General features: G+C 46.5%; 1 protein-coding gene across 7 annotated transcripts in view; it reads right to left on the minus strand.

Moving 5' to 3' along the window:
* LOC140404773 (Fc receptor-like protein 2) overlaps window positions 1-15,337 on the minus strand; it is a 246,320-nt gene that overhangs the window by 30,079 nt on the left and 200,904 nt on the right. For all 7 annotated transcript variants that reach the window (XM_072493503.1, XM_072493498.1, XM_072493499.1 and 4 more), the window contains one exon: window positions 118-219. In XM_072493503.1, the coding sequence (XP_072349604.1) occupies window positions 118-219 (102 nt within the window). The remainder of the gene's footprint in view (window positions 1-117; window positions 220-15,337) is intronic.

A 15,337-nucleotide genomic window follows, 5' to 3' on the forward strand; every position in this document is an offset into this window, starting at 1 on the left:
ATCGCCTCCTTCAAAAATCATCCTGTTTAGAATGCAATGCTTAATCTCTAAGTGACTGGAAATGAATCCCCACATGTAAAGATATAACCAATCTTCTGTTCATGAGAAATTACGTACCTTGATTCTTTTCCCGCAGTTTGAAACCGATCACTGCAATCACACCGGCGATAATAAGAAGTGGGAGAACTGATGCTGCGACCTCGGTTGAGTAACTTCGCACTGCAGTCCAATCAATACATGAAATTAATTACATAATAATTCGTTTCAGTGCATATTAGCAGCTATAGATTAATAACTCCTTCTGTCACCATATTAGTCCCTCAGCCCTACAAGATCCACCCATGGCTTTTTCAGCACTCTTTCGATGATTCCAATACGTTCCTTTCTATACTCATCAGTTGACTATTTACATAACTCGCCAACTCCAAAGAGACAGACCCCAAACTATGTCCTATTCAACAGAGTGTTCCTGCAACTCACTGCCTGACGGAGTATGTAGTTTAATCTCTCAGTCCTCACAACAACTATTTGAGACAGGATGTCACTAAATTGACTGCAAAATTTCTAACCCGAAGACAGTTGATTGAAAGGTAATCGGCGCCTACACCACCTTTATGATGCCTATAATAAGAAGGGGTCTGTTTGCAAGATCGTAAATCACATCACACCGTCACGAGGCAGCGCGGTGACACACCGGTTAGAACTGTTGTCTCACAGCGTCACGGGTTCAATTCTGGCATTGGATGGCTTTCCGAATTTGCGCAAGTTAGTTGGGGTTACGGGCGGGTTTAGTTGGAGTGGTCTTTCAGAAGGTCGTTGCAGAGTGTAATGGACTCCTTCTGCACTGTAGGAATTCTATGGTCACATATCTGCTTCCAGTGACAAGCCTATTTCCAGATATGTTTCCAGCAGAGGGCGGCAGAGCGGCGTCGCTGATTGGCTGTTGCGGAGAGTGGATTGTGGAAAGCTGCTGTCGGGTGTGTTTCTAGAAATAATATATTTCAGGCAGTGGCTCAACCCGAGACACTACACAGGTAATGTCTCCCACCCATCCTCCTCTTCTAACCAAAAACAAAGATGGGTAGTGGGTTGGTGAGGTAAGCTTTTCTTTCCTTTTTCCCTCTCCAACCTTCCACCACCTCTAACCTGCGGGGAGTTTGAAAATCGGGTGAGCTTTTTGTTTCTCTCTGTAATTGTCAAGTGGATAAATGGAAGGGATGGCAGAGAAGGCAGTGCAATGTTCCTCCTGCAGGATGTTCGAGGTGAGGGACACCATCAATGGCGCTGATGAGTTCACCTGCGGGAAGTGCACCCATCTACAGCTCCTCAAAGACCGTGTTAGGGAACTGGAGCTGCAGCTGGATGAACTGAGGATAATTCGGGAGGCAGTGTCGGTTTTTGATAGAAGCTACTGGGATGTAGATACTCCTAAGAAGGAAGGTAGCAGGGTGAAAGGACGGGGAAGTAGCTGTCAGTGCAGGGATACCCTGCGGTTGTTCTCCTCAATAACAGGTATACTGTTGGGGGGGGGGGACCTACCAGAGGTAAACCACTGTGATCAGGTCTCTGGCACATAGTCTGTCCCTGTGGCTCAGAAGGGAAGGGGGGAGAGCAGGAGAACATTAGTTATTAGAGACTCTATAGTTAGAGGTACAGATAGGCGGTTCTGTGACAACGATAGAGGCTCACGGTTGGTGTGTTGCCTCCCGGGTGCCAAGGTTTGTGACGTCTCTGATCGTGTTTTCAGAATCCTAAAGGGGGAGGGGGAGCAGCCACAGGTCGTGGTACACATCGGTACCAACGACATAGGTAGGAAAAGGGACGGGGGGTGTTAAACAGGAATTCAGGGAGGTAGGGTGCAAGCTCTGAGCCACGACATACTGTGTTGTCATCTCTGGTTTACTGCCAGTGTCACCTGCTAGCGAGGTGAGGAACATGGAGAGAGTGCAGTTAAACACGTGGCTACAGGGATGGTGTAGGAGTGAGTGTTTGAGTTACTTGGATTATTGGAGCACATTCTGGGGCAGGTGGGACCTTCACAAACAGAACGGGTTACACCTGAGCCAGAGAGGCACCAATATTCTGGGAGGGACATTTGCTACAGCTCTTCGGGGGGGGGGGGGGGGGGGGGGCATAAACTAATTTGGCGGGGGGGGGGGGGGGGGGGCGGCGACGACACTGATTTGTAGTCCAGGAGATAGCGTTGCTGGAGTTTAGGAAGTTGTGGATAGTGCAGTACTGAGGAAGGTACCAAGGTCACAAGAGTGGACCTGCAGGCATGAAGGTGGTTTGAAGTTTGTCTACTTCAATGAGAGGAGCGTCAGGAATAAGGTTGGTGAGCTTGAAGCATGGATTGATACCTGGGACTACGATATTGTGGCTATTACGGAGACGTGGATAGAACAACGGCAGGAAAGGGTTTTGGAGGTTCCGGGGTTTCGACGTTTCAGTAAGATTCGGGAAAGTGGTAAAAGTGGTGGAGGAGTAGCATTGTTAATCAAGGATAGTGTAATGGCTGCAGAAAGGCAGTTTTAGGAGGATCTGTCTACTGAGGTAGTGTGGGTTGAAGTTAGAAATAGGAAAGGAGCGGACACTTTGTTAGGAGTTTTCTATAGGCCCCCAAACAGTAACAGAGATGTGGAGGAAAAGATTGCAATGCAGATTTTGGATAGGTGCGGTCGTCACTGGGTAGTTGCCATGGGTGACTTTAACTTTCCAAATATTGATTGGAACCACTATATTTCGAATAGTTTGGATGGGGCTGCTTTTATTCAGTGTGTTCAGGAGGGTTTCCTCACACAATATGTAGATAGATCGACAAGAGGCGGGCCACATTGGATTTGGTACGGGGTAATGAACTGGGCCAAGTTGTTGTGGGAGAGCACTTTGGAGATAGTGACCACAATTCGGTAACTTGAAATGAAATGAAAAAATGAATGAAAATCGCTTATTGTCACAAAAAGGCGTCAAAGAAGTTACTATGAGAAGCCCCTAGTCGCCACATTCCGGCGTCTGTTCGGGGAAGCTGGTTGGTGAATTGAACCGTTATGCTGGCCTACCTTGGTCTGCTTTAAAAGCCAGCTATTTAGCCCAGTGTGCTAAACCACCCCTTCACTATAGCAATGGAGAGGGATAGGAACATACAGCAGGGCAACCTTCATAACTGTGGGAAGGGAATGCGATTAGGCAAGATTAGGGGAGCATAAGATGGAAACAGGAACTGTCAGAGATAGGCACAATTGAAATGTGGAGCTTGTTCAAGGAACAAACACTGGGTCTCCTTGATATGTATGTCCTTGTCAGGCAGGGAGGAAATGGTTGAGTGAGGGAACCGTGGTTTACAAAAGGGGTTGAATGTCTTGTCAAGAGGAAGAAGGGGGCTGATGTAAGGATCAGAATACAAGGTTCAGTTAGGGCTCATGACGGATACAAGATAGTTAGGAAGGAGCTCAAGAAAGGGCTTAGGAAAGCTAGGAGGGGGCATGAGATGTCCTTGGCGGGTAGGTTCAAGGAAAACCCCATGGCATTTTTACAATTATGTGAGAAATAAAAGAATGTCCAAGGTGAAGTTAGGGCCGGTCAAGGACAGTAGTGGGAACGTGTGCATGGAGTCTGAAGGTATAGGAGAGGCCCTAAATGAATACTTTTCTTCAGTGTTTACAAAGGACAGGGGCCATGTTGTTGAGGAGGATAGTGCGATAGAGGCTGGTAGGCTGGAGGAGGTAGATATTCGGAAGGAAGTTGTGATAGAAATTTTGAGAAGCCTGAGGATAGATAAGTCCCCTGGGCCTGATGGGATATATCCTAGGATTCTTTGGGAGGCGAGGGGTGAGATTACATAGCCTTTGGCTTTGATCTTTATGTCCTCACTGTGTACAGCAATAGTGCTAGAAGACTGGAGAGAGCCACATGTTGTCCCCTTGGTCAAGAAAGGGAATAGGCATAACCCTTGGAATTATAGGCAGGTTATTCTGACTTCAGTCATAGGTAAATTATTGGAAAGGGTCCTGAGGGATAGTATTTATGATCATTTGGGAAGATACTGCTTAATCCAGGATAGTCAGCACGGATTTCTGAGGGGTAAGTCTTGCCTCACAAGTTTGATTGTATTCTTCGAGGAGGTAACCAAGTACATAGATGAAGGTAGAGCAGTTGTTTTCGTATACATGGATTTTAGTCAGGCATTGATAAGGTGCCCCATGGTCGGCTCATGCAGAATCTAAGGAGACATGGCATAGAGGGACATTTGGCCGATTCGATCAGTAACTGGTTATCTCATAGAAGACAGAGAGTGGTGGTAGATGGTAATTTTTTATCCTGGAGCCCAGTCACCAGCGGTGTACCACAGGGATCAGTGCGGGGTCCTCTGCTTTTTGTGATTTTGATCAATGAATTGGATGATGGAGTTGAAGTTTGTGTTAGTGAATTTGCTGATGACACCAAGATTGGTACAGTAGTGGATACCGTGGATGGCTGTTGTCGGCTGCAAATAGACATTGATAGGATGCAGAGCTGTGCTATAAAGTGGCAGATGGCGTTTAACCCTGATAAGTATGAGGTGAGTCAGTTTGGTAGGACAGATTTGAATGCAGAATACAGTATTAACGACAGACTTCTGAAGCTTGTGGAGGAGCAGAGAATCATAGAATCATAGAAGTTTACAGCATGGAAACAGGCCCTTCGGCCCAACCAGTCCATGCCGCCCAATTTTTACCATTAAGCTAGTCCCAGTTGCCCGCACTTGGCCCATAACCCTCTATACCCATCTTACCCATGTAACTATCTAAATGCTTTTTAAAAGACACAATTGTACCCGCCTCTACTACTACCTCTGGCAGCCCATTCCAGACACTCACTACCCTCTGAGTGAAGAAATTGCACCTCTGGGCCCTTCTGAATCTCTCCCCTCTCACCTTAAACCTATGCCCTCTAGTTTTAGACTCCCCTACCTTTGGGAAAAGATGTTGACTATCTACCTTATCTATGCCCCTCATTATTTTATAGACCTCTATAAGATCACCCCTAAGCCTCCTACGCTCCAGGGGAAAAGGTCCCAGTCTATCCAGCCTCTCCTTATAACTCAAACCATCAAGTCCCGGCAACATCCTAGTAAATCTTTTCTGCACTCTTTCCAGTTTAATAATATCCTTTCTATAAAAGGGTGACCAGAACTGCACACAGTATTCCAAGTGTGGCCGTACCAATGTCTTGTACAACTTCAACAAGACGTCTCAACTCCTGTATTCAATGTTCTGACCAATGAAACCAAGCATGCCGAATGCCTTCTTCACCACCCTGCCCACCTGCGACTCCACCTTCAAGGAGCTATGAACCTGCACGCCTTGATCTCTTTGTTCTACAACTCTCCCCAACGCCATACCATTAACTGAGGATGCTAGATGGGGACTCATCTTCCGAGGTAGTATGGGCTGAGGTTAGAAACACGAAAGGAGAGGTCACACTGTTGGGAGTCTTCTATAGGCCTCCAAATAGTTCTAGGGATGTAGAGGAAAGGATGGTGAGGATGATTCCGGATAAGAGCGAAAGTAACAGCGTAGTTATTATGGGAGACTTTAACTTTCCAAATATTGACTGGAAAATACATTAGGTGGGTCGTTTTTTGTATAGTGTGTGCAGGAGGGTTTCCTGACACAATATGTTGACAGGCCAACAAGAGGCGAGGCCACGTTGGATTTGGTTTTGGGTAATGAACCAGACCAGGTGTTGGATTTGGAGGTAGGAGAGCACTTTGGGGACAGTGACCACAATTCGGTGACGTTTACGTTAATGATGGAAAGGGATAAGTATACACCGCAGGGCAAGAGTTATAGCTGGGAGAAGGGCAATTATGATGCCATTAGACGTGACTTGGGTGGGGGGATAAGGTGGAGAAGTAGGCTGCAAGTGTTGGGCACACTGGATAAGTGGAGCTTGTTCAAGGGTCAGCTACTGCGTGTTCTTGATAAGTATGTACCGGTCAGGCAGGGAGAAAGGCGTCGAGCGAGGGAACCGTGGTTTACCAAAGAAGTGGAGTCTCTTGTTAAGAGGAAGAAGGAGGCCTATGTGAAGATGAGGTGTGAAGTTTCAGTTGGGGCGATGGATAGTTACAAGGTAGAGAGGAAGGATCTAAAGAGAGAGCTAAGACGAGCAAGGAGGGGACATGAGATGTATTTGGCTGGTAGGATCACGGAAAACCCAAAAGCTTTCTATAGGTATGTCAGGAATAAGCGAATGACTAGGGAAAGAGTAGGGCCAGTCAAGGACAGGGATGGGAAGTTGTGTGTGGAGTCTGAAGAGATAGGCGAGATACTAAATGAATATTTTTCGTCAGTATTCACTCAGGAAAAATATAATGCTGTAGAGGAGAATGCTGAGCCGCAGGCTAATAGAATAGATGGCATTGAGGTACGTAGGGAAGAGGTGTTGGCAATTCTGGACAGTCTGAAAATAGATAAGTCCCCGGGACCTGATGGGATTTATCCTAGGATTCTCTGGGAGGCCAGGGAACAGATTGCTGGGCCTTTGGCTTTGATTTTTATGTCATCATTGGCTACAGGAATAGTGCCAGAGGACTGGAGGTTAGCAAATGTGGTCCCTTTGTTCAAAAAGGGGAATAGAGACAACCCCTGCAACTATAGACTGGTGAGCCTCACGTCTGTTCTGGGTAAATTCTTGGAGGGGATTATAAGAGACAAGATTTATAATCATCTAGATAGGAATAATATGATCAGGGATAGTCAGCATGGCTTTGTGAAGGGTAGGTCATGCCTCACAAACCTTATCGAGTTCTTTGAGAAGGTGACTTAACAGGTAGACGAGAATAGAGCAGTTGATGTGGTGTATATGGATTTCAGCAAAGCGTTTGATAAGGTTCCCCGCGGTAGGCTATTGCAGAAAATACGGAGGCTAGGGATAGAGGGTGATTTAGAGATGTGGATCAGAAATTGGCTAGCTGAAAGAAGACAGAGGGTGGTGGTTGATGGGAAATGTTCAGAATGGAGTTCAGTTACAAGTGGAGTACCACAAGGATCTGTTCTGGGGCCGTTGCTGTTTGTCATTTTTATCAATGACCTAGAGGAAGGCGCAGAAGGGTGGGTGAGTAACTTTGCAGACGATACTAAAGTCGGTGGTGTTGTCGACAGTGTGGAAGGATGTAGCAGGTTACAGAGGGATATAGTTAAGCTGCAGAGCTGGGCTGAGAGGTGGCAAATGGAGTTTAATGTAGAGAAGTGTGAGGTGATTAACTTTGGAAGGAATAACAGGAATGCGGAATATTTGGCTCATGGAAAAGTTCTTGAAAGTATGGATGAGCAGAGGGATCTAGGTGTCCATGTACATAGATCCCTGAAAGTTGCCACCAGGTTGATAGGGTTGTGAAGAAGGACTATGGAGTGTTGGCCTTTATTGGTAGAGGGATTGAGTTCCGGAGTCAGGAGGTCATGTTGCAGCTGTACAGAACTCTGGTACGGCCGCATTTAGAGTATTGCGTACAGTTCTGGTCACCGCATTATAGGAAGGACGTGGAGGCTTTGGAGCGGGTGCAGAGGAGATTTACCAGGATGTTGCCTGGTATGGAGGGAAAATCTTATGAGGAAAGGCTGATGGACTTGAGGTTGTTTTCGTTGGAGAGAAGAAGGTTAAGAGGAGACTTAATAGAGGCATACAAAGTGATCAGGGGGTTGGATGGGGTGGACAGTGAGAGCCGTCTCCCGCGGATGGAAATGGCTGGCACGAAGGGTCATAGCTTTAAACGGAGGGGTAATAGATATAGGACAGAGGTCAGAGGTAGGTTCTTTGCGCAAAGAGTAGTGAGGCCGTGGAATGCCCTACCTGCTACAGTAGTGAACTCGCCAACATTGAGGGCATTTAAAAGTTTATTGGATCAACATATGGATGATAATGGCATAGTGTAGGTTAGATGGCTTTTGTTTCGGTGCAACATTGTGGGCTGAAGGGCCTGTACTGCGCTGTATTGTTCTATGTTCTATGAGTAGGTCCTGGCTAGATTCGATCTGCCAAAATGCATCACCTCACATTTACCTAAATAAAACTCAATCTGCCATTCGTCGGCCCACTGGCCTCATTGATCAAGATCCCGTTGCAATCCTAGATAACCTTCTTCACTATCCACTGTGCCACCAATCTTGGTGTCATCTGCAAACTTACTAACCATGCCTCCTAAATTCTCATCCAAATCATTAATATAAATCACAAATAACAGTGGACCCAGCACCGATCCCTGAGGCACACCACTGGTCACAGGCCTCCAGTTTGAAAAACAATCCTCTACAACCACCCTCTTTCTTCTGTCGTCCCGCCAATTTTGAATCAAATTGGCAACCTCAACCTGGATCCCGTGAGCTTTAACCTTCTGCAACAACCTACCATGCGGTACCTTGTCAAAGGCTTTGCTAAAGTCCATGGAGACAATGTCTACTGCACTGCCCTCATCTACCTTCTTGGTCACCCCCTCAAAAAACTCAATCAAATTTGTGAGACATGATTTTCCACGCACAAGGCCATGCTGACTGCCCCTTGGCTCTCTAAATGCTTGTAGATCCTGTCTCTCAGAATACCTTCCAGCAACTTACCTACTACAGACGTTAGGCTCGCCGGTCTGTAGTTCCCAGGCTTTTCCCTGCTGCCCATCTTAAACAAGTGCACAACATTCGCTACTCTCCAATCTTCAGGCACCTCACCTGTGGCTGCCGATGATTCAAATATCTCTGTTAGGGGACCCGCAATTTCCACCCTAGCCTCCCACAACATCCTGGGATACATTTCATCAGGTCCCGGGGATTTATCTACCTTGATGCGCTTTAAGACTTCCAGCACCTCCTCCTCTGTAATATGCACACTTCTCAAGACATCACTATTTATTTCCCTTAGTTTCCTAATCTCCATGCCTTTCTCCACCATGAATACCGATGAGAAATATTCATTCAGGATCTCACCCAACTCTTGTGGCTCTGCACATAGATGTCCTTGTTGATCCTTTATAGGCCCTACTCTGTCCCTAGTAACTCTTTTTCCCTTTATGTATCTGCAGAAGCTCTTTGGATTCTCCTTTGCATTATTTGCCAAAGCAATTTCATGTCCCCTTTTTGCCCTCCTGATTTCCCTCTTAACTCTATTTCGACAATCTCTATACTCTTTAAGGGATCCACTTGATCCCAGTTGTTTATGTACGTCATATGCCTCCTTCTTCTTTTTGACCAGAGTCTCAATATCTCAAGTCATCCAGGGTTCCCTACTTCTACCAGCCTTGCCCTTCACTCTAAAGGGAATGTGCTAACCCGAACCCTGGTAAACACATTTTTTAAAGCCTCCCATTTACCAGCCGTCCCTTTGCCTGCCAACAGTCTCCCCCAATCTACCTCTGAAAGTTCCTGTCTGATACCATCAAAATTGGCCTTGCCCCAATTAAGAATTTTAACTCTTGGGCCAGACCTATCATTCTCTATAGCTATCTTAAAACTAATGGAGTTATGGTCACTTGTCCCAAAGTGATCCCTCACTCGCACTTCTGTCACTTGCCCTTCCTTATTTCCCAAGACGAGGTCAAGTTTTGCCCCCTCTCTAGTCGGTCCATCCACATACTGAATGAGAAATTCCTCCTGAATACACTGAACTTCCCCCCATCCAAGCCCCTAATGCTATGGCTGTCCCAGTCAATGTTGGGAAAGTTAAAGTCCCCTACTATTACCACACTATTTTTCTTGCAGCTATCTGTAATCTCCTGACATATTTGGCCCTCAATTTCCCGCTGACTATTTGGGGGCCTGTACAGTCCTATCAAGGTGATCTCTCCCTTCTTATTTTTCAGTTCCACCCATATAGACTCAGTGGGCGAACCCTCGGAAATATCCCCTCTAAGTAATGCCGTGATGTTATCCCGAATCAAAAACGCCACTCCCCCTCCTCTCTTAACTCCTGTTCTATCCATTCTATAGCATCTGTACCCCGGAACATTGAGCTGCCAGTCCTGCCCCTCCCTTAGCCATGTTTCAGTCATAGCTATAATATCCCAGTCCCATGTGCCCATCCATGCCCTGAGTTCATCCGCTTTGCCCGTCAGGCCCCTTGCATTGAAATAAATGCAATTTAATGTAGACTTTCCTTGCTCTCTGCCCTGCTTTCTCTGGGCATGCTTTACACACTCTCCCTTCCTGCCTTTTGTTTCAGTCCCCACTGACTTCCTACATCGGTTCACAGAGAGATCTCGGAGTTCATGGCCATAGGTCTCTGAAAGTTGCCACCCAAGTGGATAGAGCCGTGAAGAAAACCTATCGTGTGTTAGCATTTATTAACAGGGAGATTGAGTTTAAGAGCCGTTAGGTGATGATGCAACTTTACAAGACTTTGGTGAGGCCACAATTGGAGTATTGTGTGCAGTTCTACAACATAGAACATAGAACATAGAAACATACAGCACAGAATGTATCTTCGGCCCACGATGTTGTGCCGAATCTTTGGCCTATATTAATCATAGATTGTCATTGAATTTACAGTGCAGAGGGAGGCCATTCGGCCCATTGAGTCTGCACCGGCTCTTGGAAAGAGCACCCGACCCAAAGTCAACACCACCAGCCAACACTAAGTTCAATTTTGGACACTAAGGGCAATTTATCATGGCCAATCCACCGAACCTGCACATCTTTGGACTGTGGGAGGAAACCGGAAAACCCGGAGGAAACCCACGCACACACGGGGAGGATGTGCAGACTCCGCACCGACAGTGACCCAAGCCGGAATCGAACCTGGGACCCTGGAGCTGTGAAGCAATTGTGCTATTCACAATGTTACTGTGCTGCCCTTAATAACAAATACATCTACACTATATCATTTTACCGTGATCCATGTACCTATCCAATAGCTGCTTGAAGGTCCCTAATGTTTCCGACTCAACTACTTCTACAGGCAGTGCATTCCATGCCCCTACTATTCTCTGGGTAAATAACCTACCTCTGACATCCCCCCTATATCTTCCACCATTCACCTTAAATTTACGTCCCCTTGTAATGGTTTGTTCCACCCAGGGAAACAGTCACTAACTGTCTACTCTATCTATTCCCCTGATCATCTTATAAACCTCTATCAAGTCGCCCCTCGTCCTTCTCCGTTCTAATGAGAAAAGGCCTAGCACCCTGAACCTTTCCTCGTAATACCTACTCTCCATTCCAGGCAACATCCTGGTAAATCTCCTTTGCACCTTTTCCAAAGCTTCCACATCCTTCCTAAAATTAGGCGACCAGAACTTTACACAGTACTCAAAATGTGGCCTTACCAAAGTTTTGTACAGCTGCATCATCATCTCACGGCTCTTAAATTCAATCCCTCTGTTAATAAACGCTGGCACACCATAGGCCTTCTTCACAGCTCTATCCACTTGAGTGGCAACTTTAAAAGAAGTATGAACATAGACCCCAAGATCTGTCTGCTCCTCCACATTGCCAAGAACGCTACCGTTAACCCTGTATTCCGCATTCATATTTGTTCTTCCAAAATGGACAATCTCACACTTTTCAGGGTTAAACCCCATCTGCCACTTCTCAGCCCAGCTCTGCATCCTATCTATGTCTCTGTGCAGGCGACAACAGCCCTCCTCACTATCCACAACTCCACCAATCTTCGAATCGTCTGCAAATTTACTGACCCACCCTTCAACTCCCTCATCCAAGTCATTCATGAAAATCACAAACAGCAGAGGACCCAGAAATGATCCTTGCGGTACGCCACTGGTAACTGGAATCCAGGCTGAATATTTGCCATCCACCACCACTCTTTGACTTCTATCGGTTAGCCAGTTCGTTATCCAACTGGCCAAATTTCCCACTATCCCATGCCTCCTTACTTTCTGCAGACGCCTACCATGGGGAACCTTATCAAATGCCTTACTAAAATCCATGTACACTACACCCACTGCTTTACCTTCATCCACATGCTTGGTCACCTCCTCAAAGAATTGAATAAGACTTGTAAGGCAAGACCTACCCCTCACAAATCCGTGCTGACTATCTCTAATCAAGCAGTGTCTTTCCAGATGCTCAGAAATCCTAACCTTCAGTACCATTTCCATGACTTTGCCTACCACCGAAATAAGACTAACTGGCCTGTAATTCCCAGGGTTATCCCTAGTCCCTTTTTGAACAGGGTCACGACATTCGCCACTCTCCAATCCCCTGGTACCACACCTGTTGACAGTGAGGAGGAAAATGTCATTGCCAACGGCACTGCAATTTCATCTCTTGCTTCCCATGGAATCCTTGGATATATCCTGTCAGGCCCGGGGGACTTGTCTATCCTCAAGTTTTTCAAAATGCCCAACACATCTTCCTTCCTAACAAGTATTTCCTCGAGCTTAGCAGTCTGTTTCACACTGTCCACTCCAACAATATCGCCCCTCTCATTTGTAAATACAGAAGAAAAGTACTCGTTCAAGACCTCTTCTATCTCTTCAGACTCAATACACAACCTCCCGCTACTGTTCTTGATCGGACCTACCCTCGCTCTAGTCATTCTCATATTTCTCACATATGTGTAAAAGGCCTTGGGGTTTTCCTTGATCCTACCCGCCAAAGATTGTTCATGCCCTCTCTTAGCTCTCCTAATCCATTTCTTCAGTACCCTCCTGTCTATCTTGTATCCCTCCAACGCCCTGTCTGAACCTTGTTTCATCAGCCTTACATAAGTCTCCTTTTTCCTCTTAACAAGACATTCAACCTCTCTTGTCAACCATCGTTCCCTCACTCGACCATCTCTTCCCTGCCACACAGGGACATACATATCAAGGACACGTAGTACCTGTTCCTTGAACAAGTTCCACATTTCACTTGTGTCCTTCCCTGACAGCCTATGTTCCCAACCTATGCACTTCAATTCTTGTCTGACACCATCGTATTTACCATTCCCCCAATTGTAAACCTTGCACTGTTGCACGCACCTATCCCTCTCCATTACTAAAGTGAAAGTCACAGAATTGTGGTCACTACCTCCAAAATGCTCCCCCACTAACAAATCTATCACTTGCCCTGGTTCATTACCAAGTACTAAATCCAATATTGCCCCTCCTCTGGTCGGACAATCTACATACTGTGTTGGAAAAGCTTCCTGGACACACTGCACAAACACAACCCCATCCAAACTATTTGATCGAAAGAGTTTCCACTCAATATTTGGGAAGTTAAAGTCACCCATGACTACTACCCTGTTACTTCTGCACCTTTCCAAAATCTGTTTCCCAATCTGTTCCTCCACATCTCTGCTACTATTGGGGGGCCTATAGATAACTCCTAACAAGGTGACTGCTCCTTTCCTATTTCTGACTTCAACCCATACTACCACATTAGGGTGATACTCCTCGAACTGCCTTTCTGCAGCTGTTATACTGTCTCTAATTAACAATGCCACCCCCACCCCTTTTACCACCCTCCCTAATCTTATTGAAACATCTATAACCAAGGACCTCCAACAACCATTTCTGCCCCTCTTCTATCCAAGTTTCCGTGATGGCCACCACATCGCAGTCCCAAGTACTGATCCATGCCTTAGGTACACACACCTTATTCCTGATGCTTCGTGCGTTGAAGTATACACACTTCAACCCATCTCCGTGCCTGCAAGTACTATCCTTTGTCAGTGTTCCCTTCCCCACTGCCTCATTACACGCTTTGGCGTCCTGAATATCGGCTACCTTAGTTGCTGGACTACAAATCCGGTTCCCATTCCCCTGCCAAATTAGTTTAAACCCTCCCGAAGAGTACTAGAAAACATCCCTCCCAGGATATTGGTGCCCCTTCGGTTCAGATGCAACCCGTCATGCCTGTACAGGTCCCACCTTCCCCAGAATGCGCTCCAATTATCCAAATCCCTGAAGCCTCCCTCCTACACCATTCCTGCAGCCACGTGTTCAGCTGCAATCTCTCCCTATGCCTGGCCTCGCTATCACGTGGCACGGGCAACAAACCAGAGATGACAACTCTGTCTGTCCTGGCTTTTAACTTCCAACCTAACTCCCTAAACTCATTTATTACCTCCACACCCCTTTTCGTACCTCCGTCGTTGGTACCAATGTGCACCACGACTTCTGGCTGCTCCCCCTCCCCCTTAAGGATCCTGAAGACACGATCCGAGACATCCCTGGCCCTGGCACCCGGGAGGCAACATAACTTCCGGGAGTCTCGCTCGCGACCACAGAATCTCCTATCTATTCCCCAAACCATTGAATTTCCTCCAACTGTTGCTTTTCTATTCCCCCCCCCTTCCCTTCTGAGCCCCAGAGCCAGACTCAGTGCCAGAGACCTGGCCGCTAGGGCCTTCCCCCGGTAGGTCATCCTCCCCAACAGCATCCAAAACGGTATACTTGTTTTGAAGGGGAACGGCCACGAGGGATCCCTGCACTGTCTGCCTGTTTGTTTTTTTCCCCTGACTGTAACCCAGCTATTCTTGTCCTGTACCTTGGGTGTGGCTACCTCCCTGTAACTATTCTCTATCACCCCCTCTGCAGGAGGAGCATGTAGCTGGCCTAGCCTCCATCCCCTCTTACCTTACAGAATATAGCTGCCCTGTGGACTAAATGGATCTCCGCCCTCGGACTCTGCTCCCAGTCAGCTGCACTCTCTGTAAACTCCTTGCTCCCTTCTCGCTCTTGCGGAAATGTAGGAAACAAAATGAAAGGAGCACCTTACTCTCTCCTCATCTAACTCCCTCAGTCACCAAACTCTCACTATAGCACTCAAATACACCAAAGTCAGCACTCTCTCAGTCACCAAACTCTCACTATAGCACTCAAATGCACCAAATTCAGTGGAAACAAAGTCTGCACTGTAGGGGATCACTTTTATACTGTGAATCTAGCCTCTGAAAACTGGCCTCATTTAATTAAATAATGAACAAGCTTCAGCTGCAAGTGCCTACAAGTAGAGGCTTTGTGTAAAGCTGATTGAAAATTCACCTTCTTCTAAACCAAACTGCAACTTTTAAGTTAATTAACTAAATAAAAGAAAAACTAGACTTTAGATAAAAATGAAGTCTTATACTCCCTCAGTCACCAAACCCTCACTATAGCACTCAAATGCACCAAATTCAGCACTCAGTGGTCACCTCATTATAGGAAGGACGTGGAAGCATTGGAAAGGATCCAAAGAAGATGTACCAGAATGCTGCCTGGATTGGAGTGTAGGTCTTATGAGGAAAGTTTGAGCGAGCTAGGGCTTTTCTCATTGGAGTGAAGGAGGATGAGAGGTGACTTAATTGAGGTCTATAAGATAATGAGAGGGAGAGATAGAGTGAACGGTCAGCGACTTTTTCCTCGGGTGAATGTAGCTGTTGCAAGGGG

The sequence above is a fragment of the Scyliorhinus torazame genome, chromosome 31, assembly GCF_047496885.1.
Source record: "Scyliorhinus torazame isolate Kashiwa2021f chromosome 31, sScyTor2.1, whole genome shotgun sequence".
Lineage (NCBI taxonomy): Eukaryota > Metazoa > Chordata > Chondrichthyes > Carcharhiniformes > Scyliorhinidae > Scyliorhinus > Scyliorhinus torazame.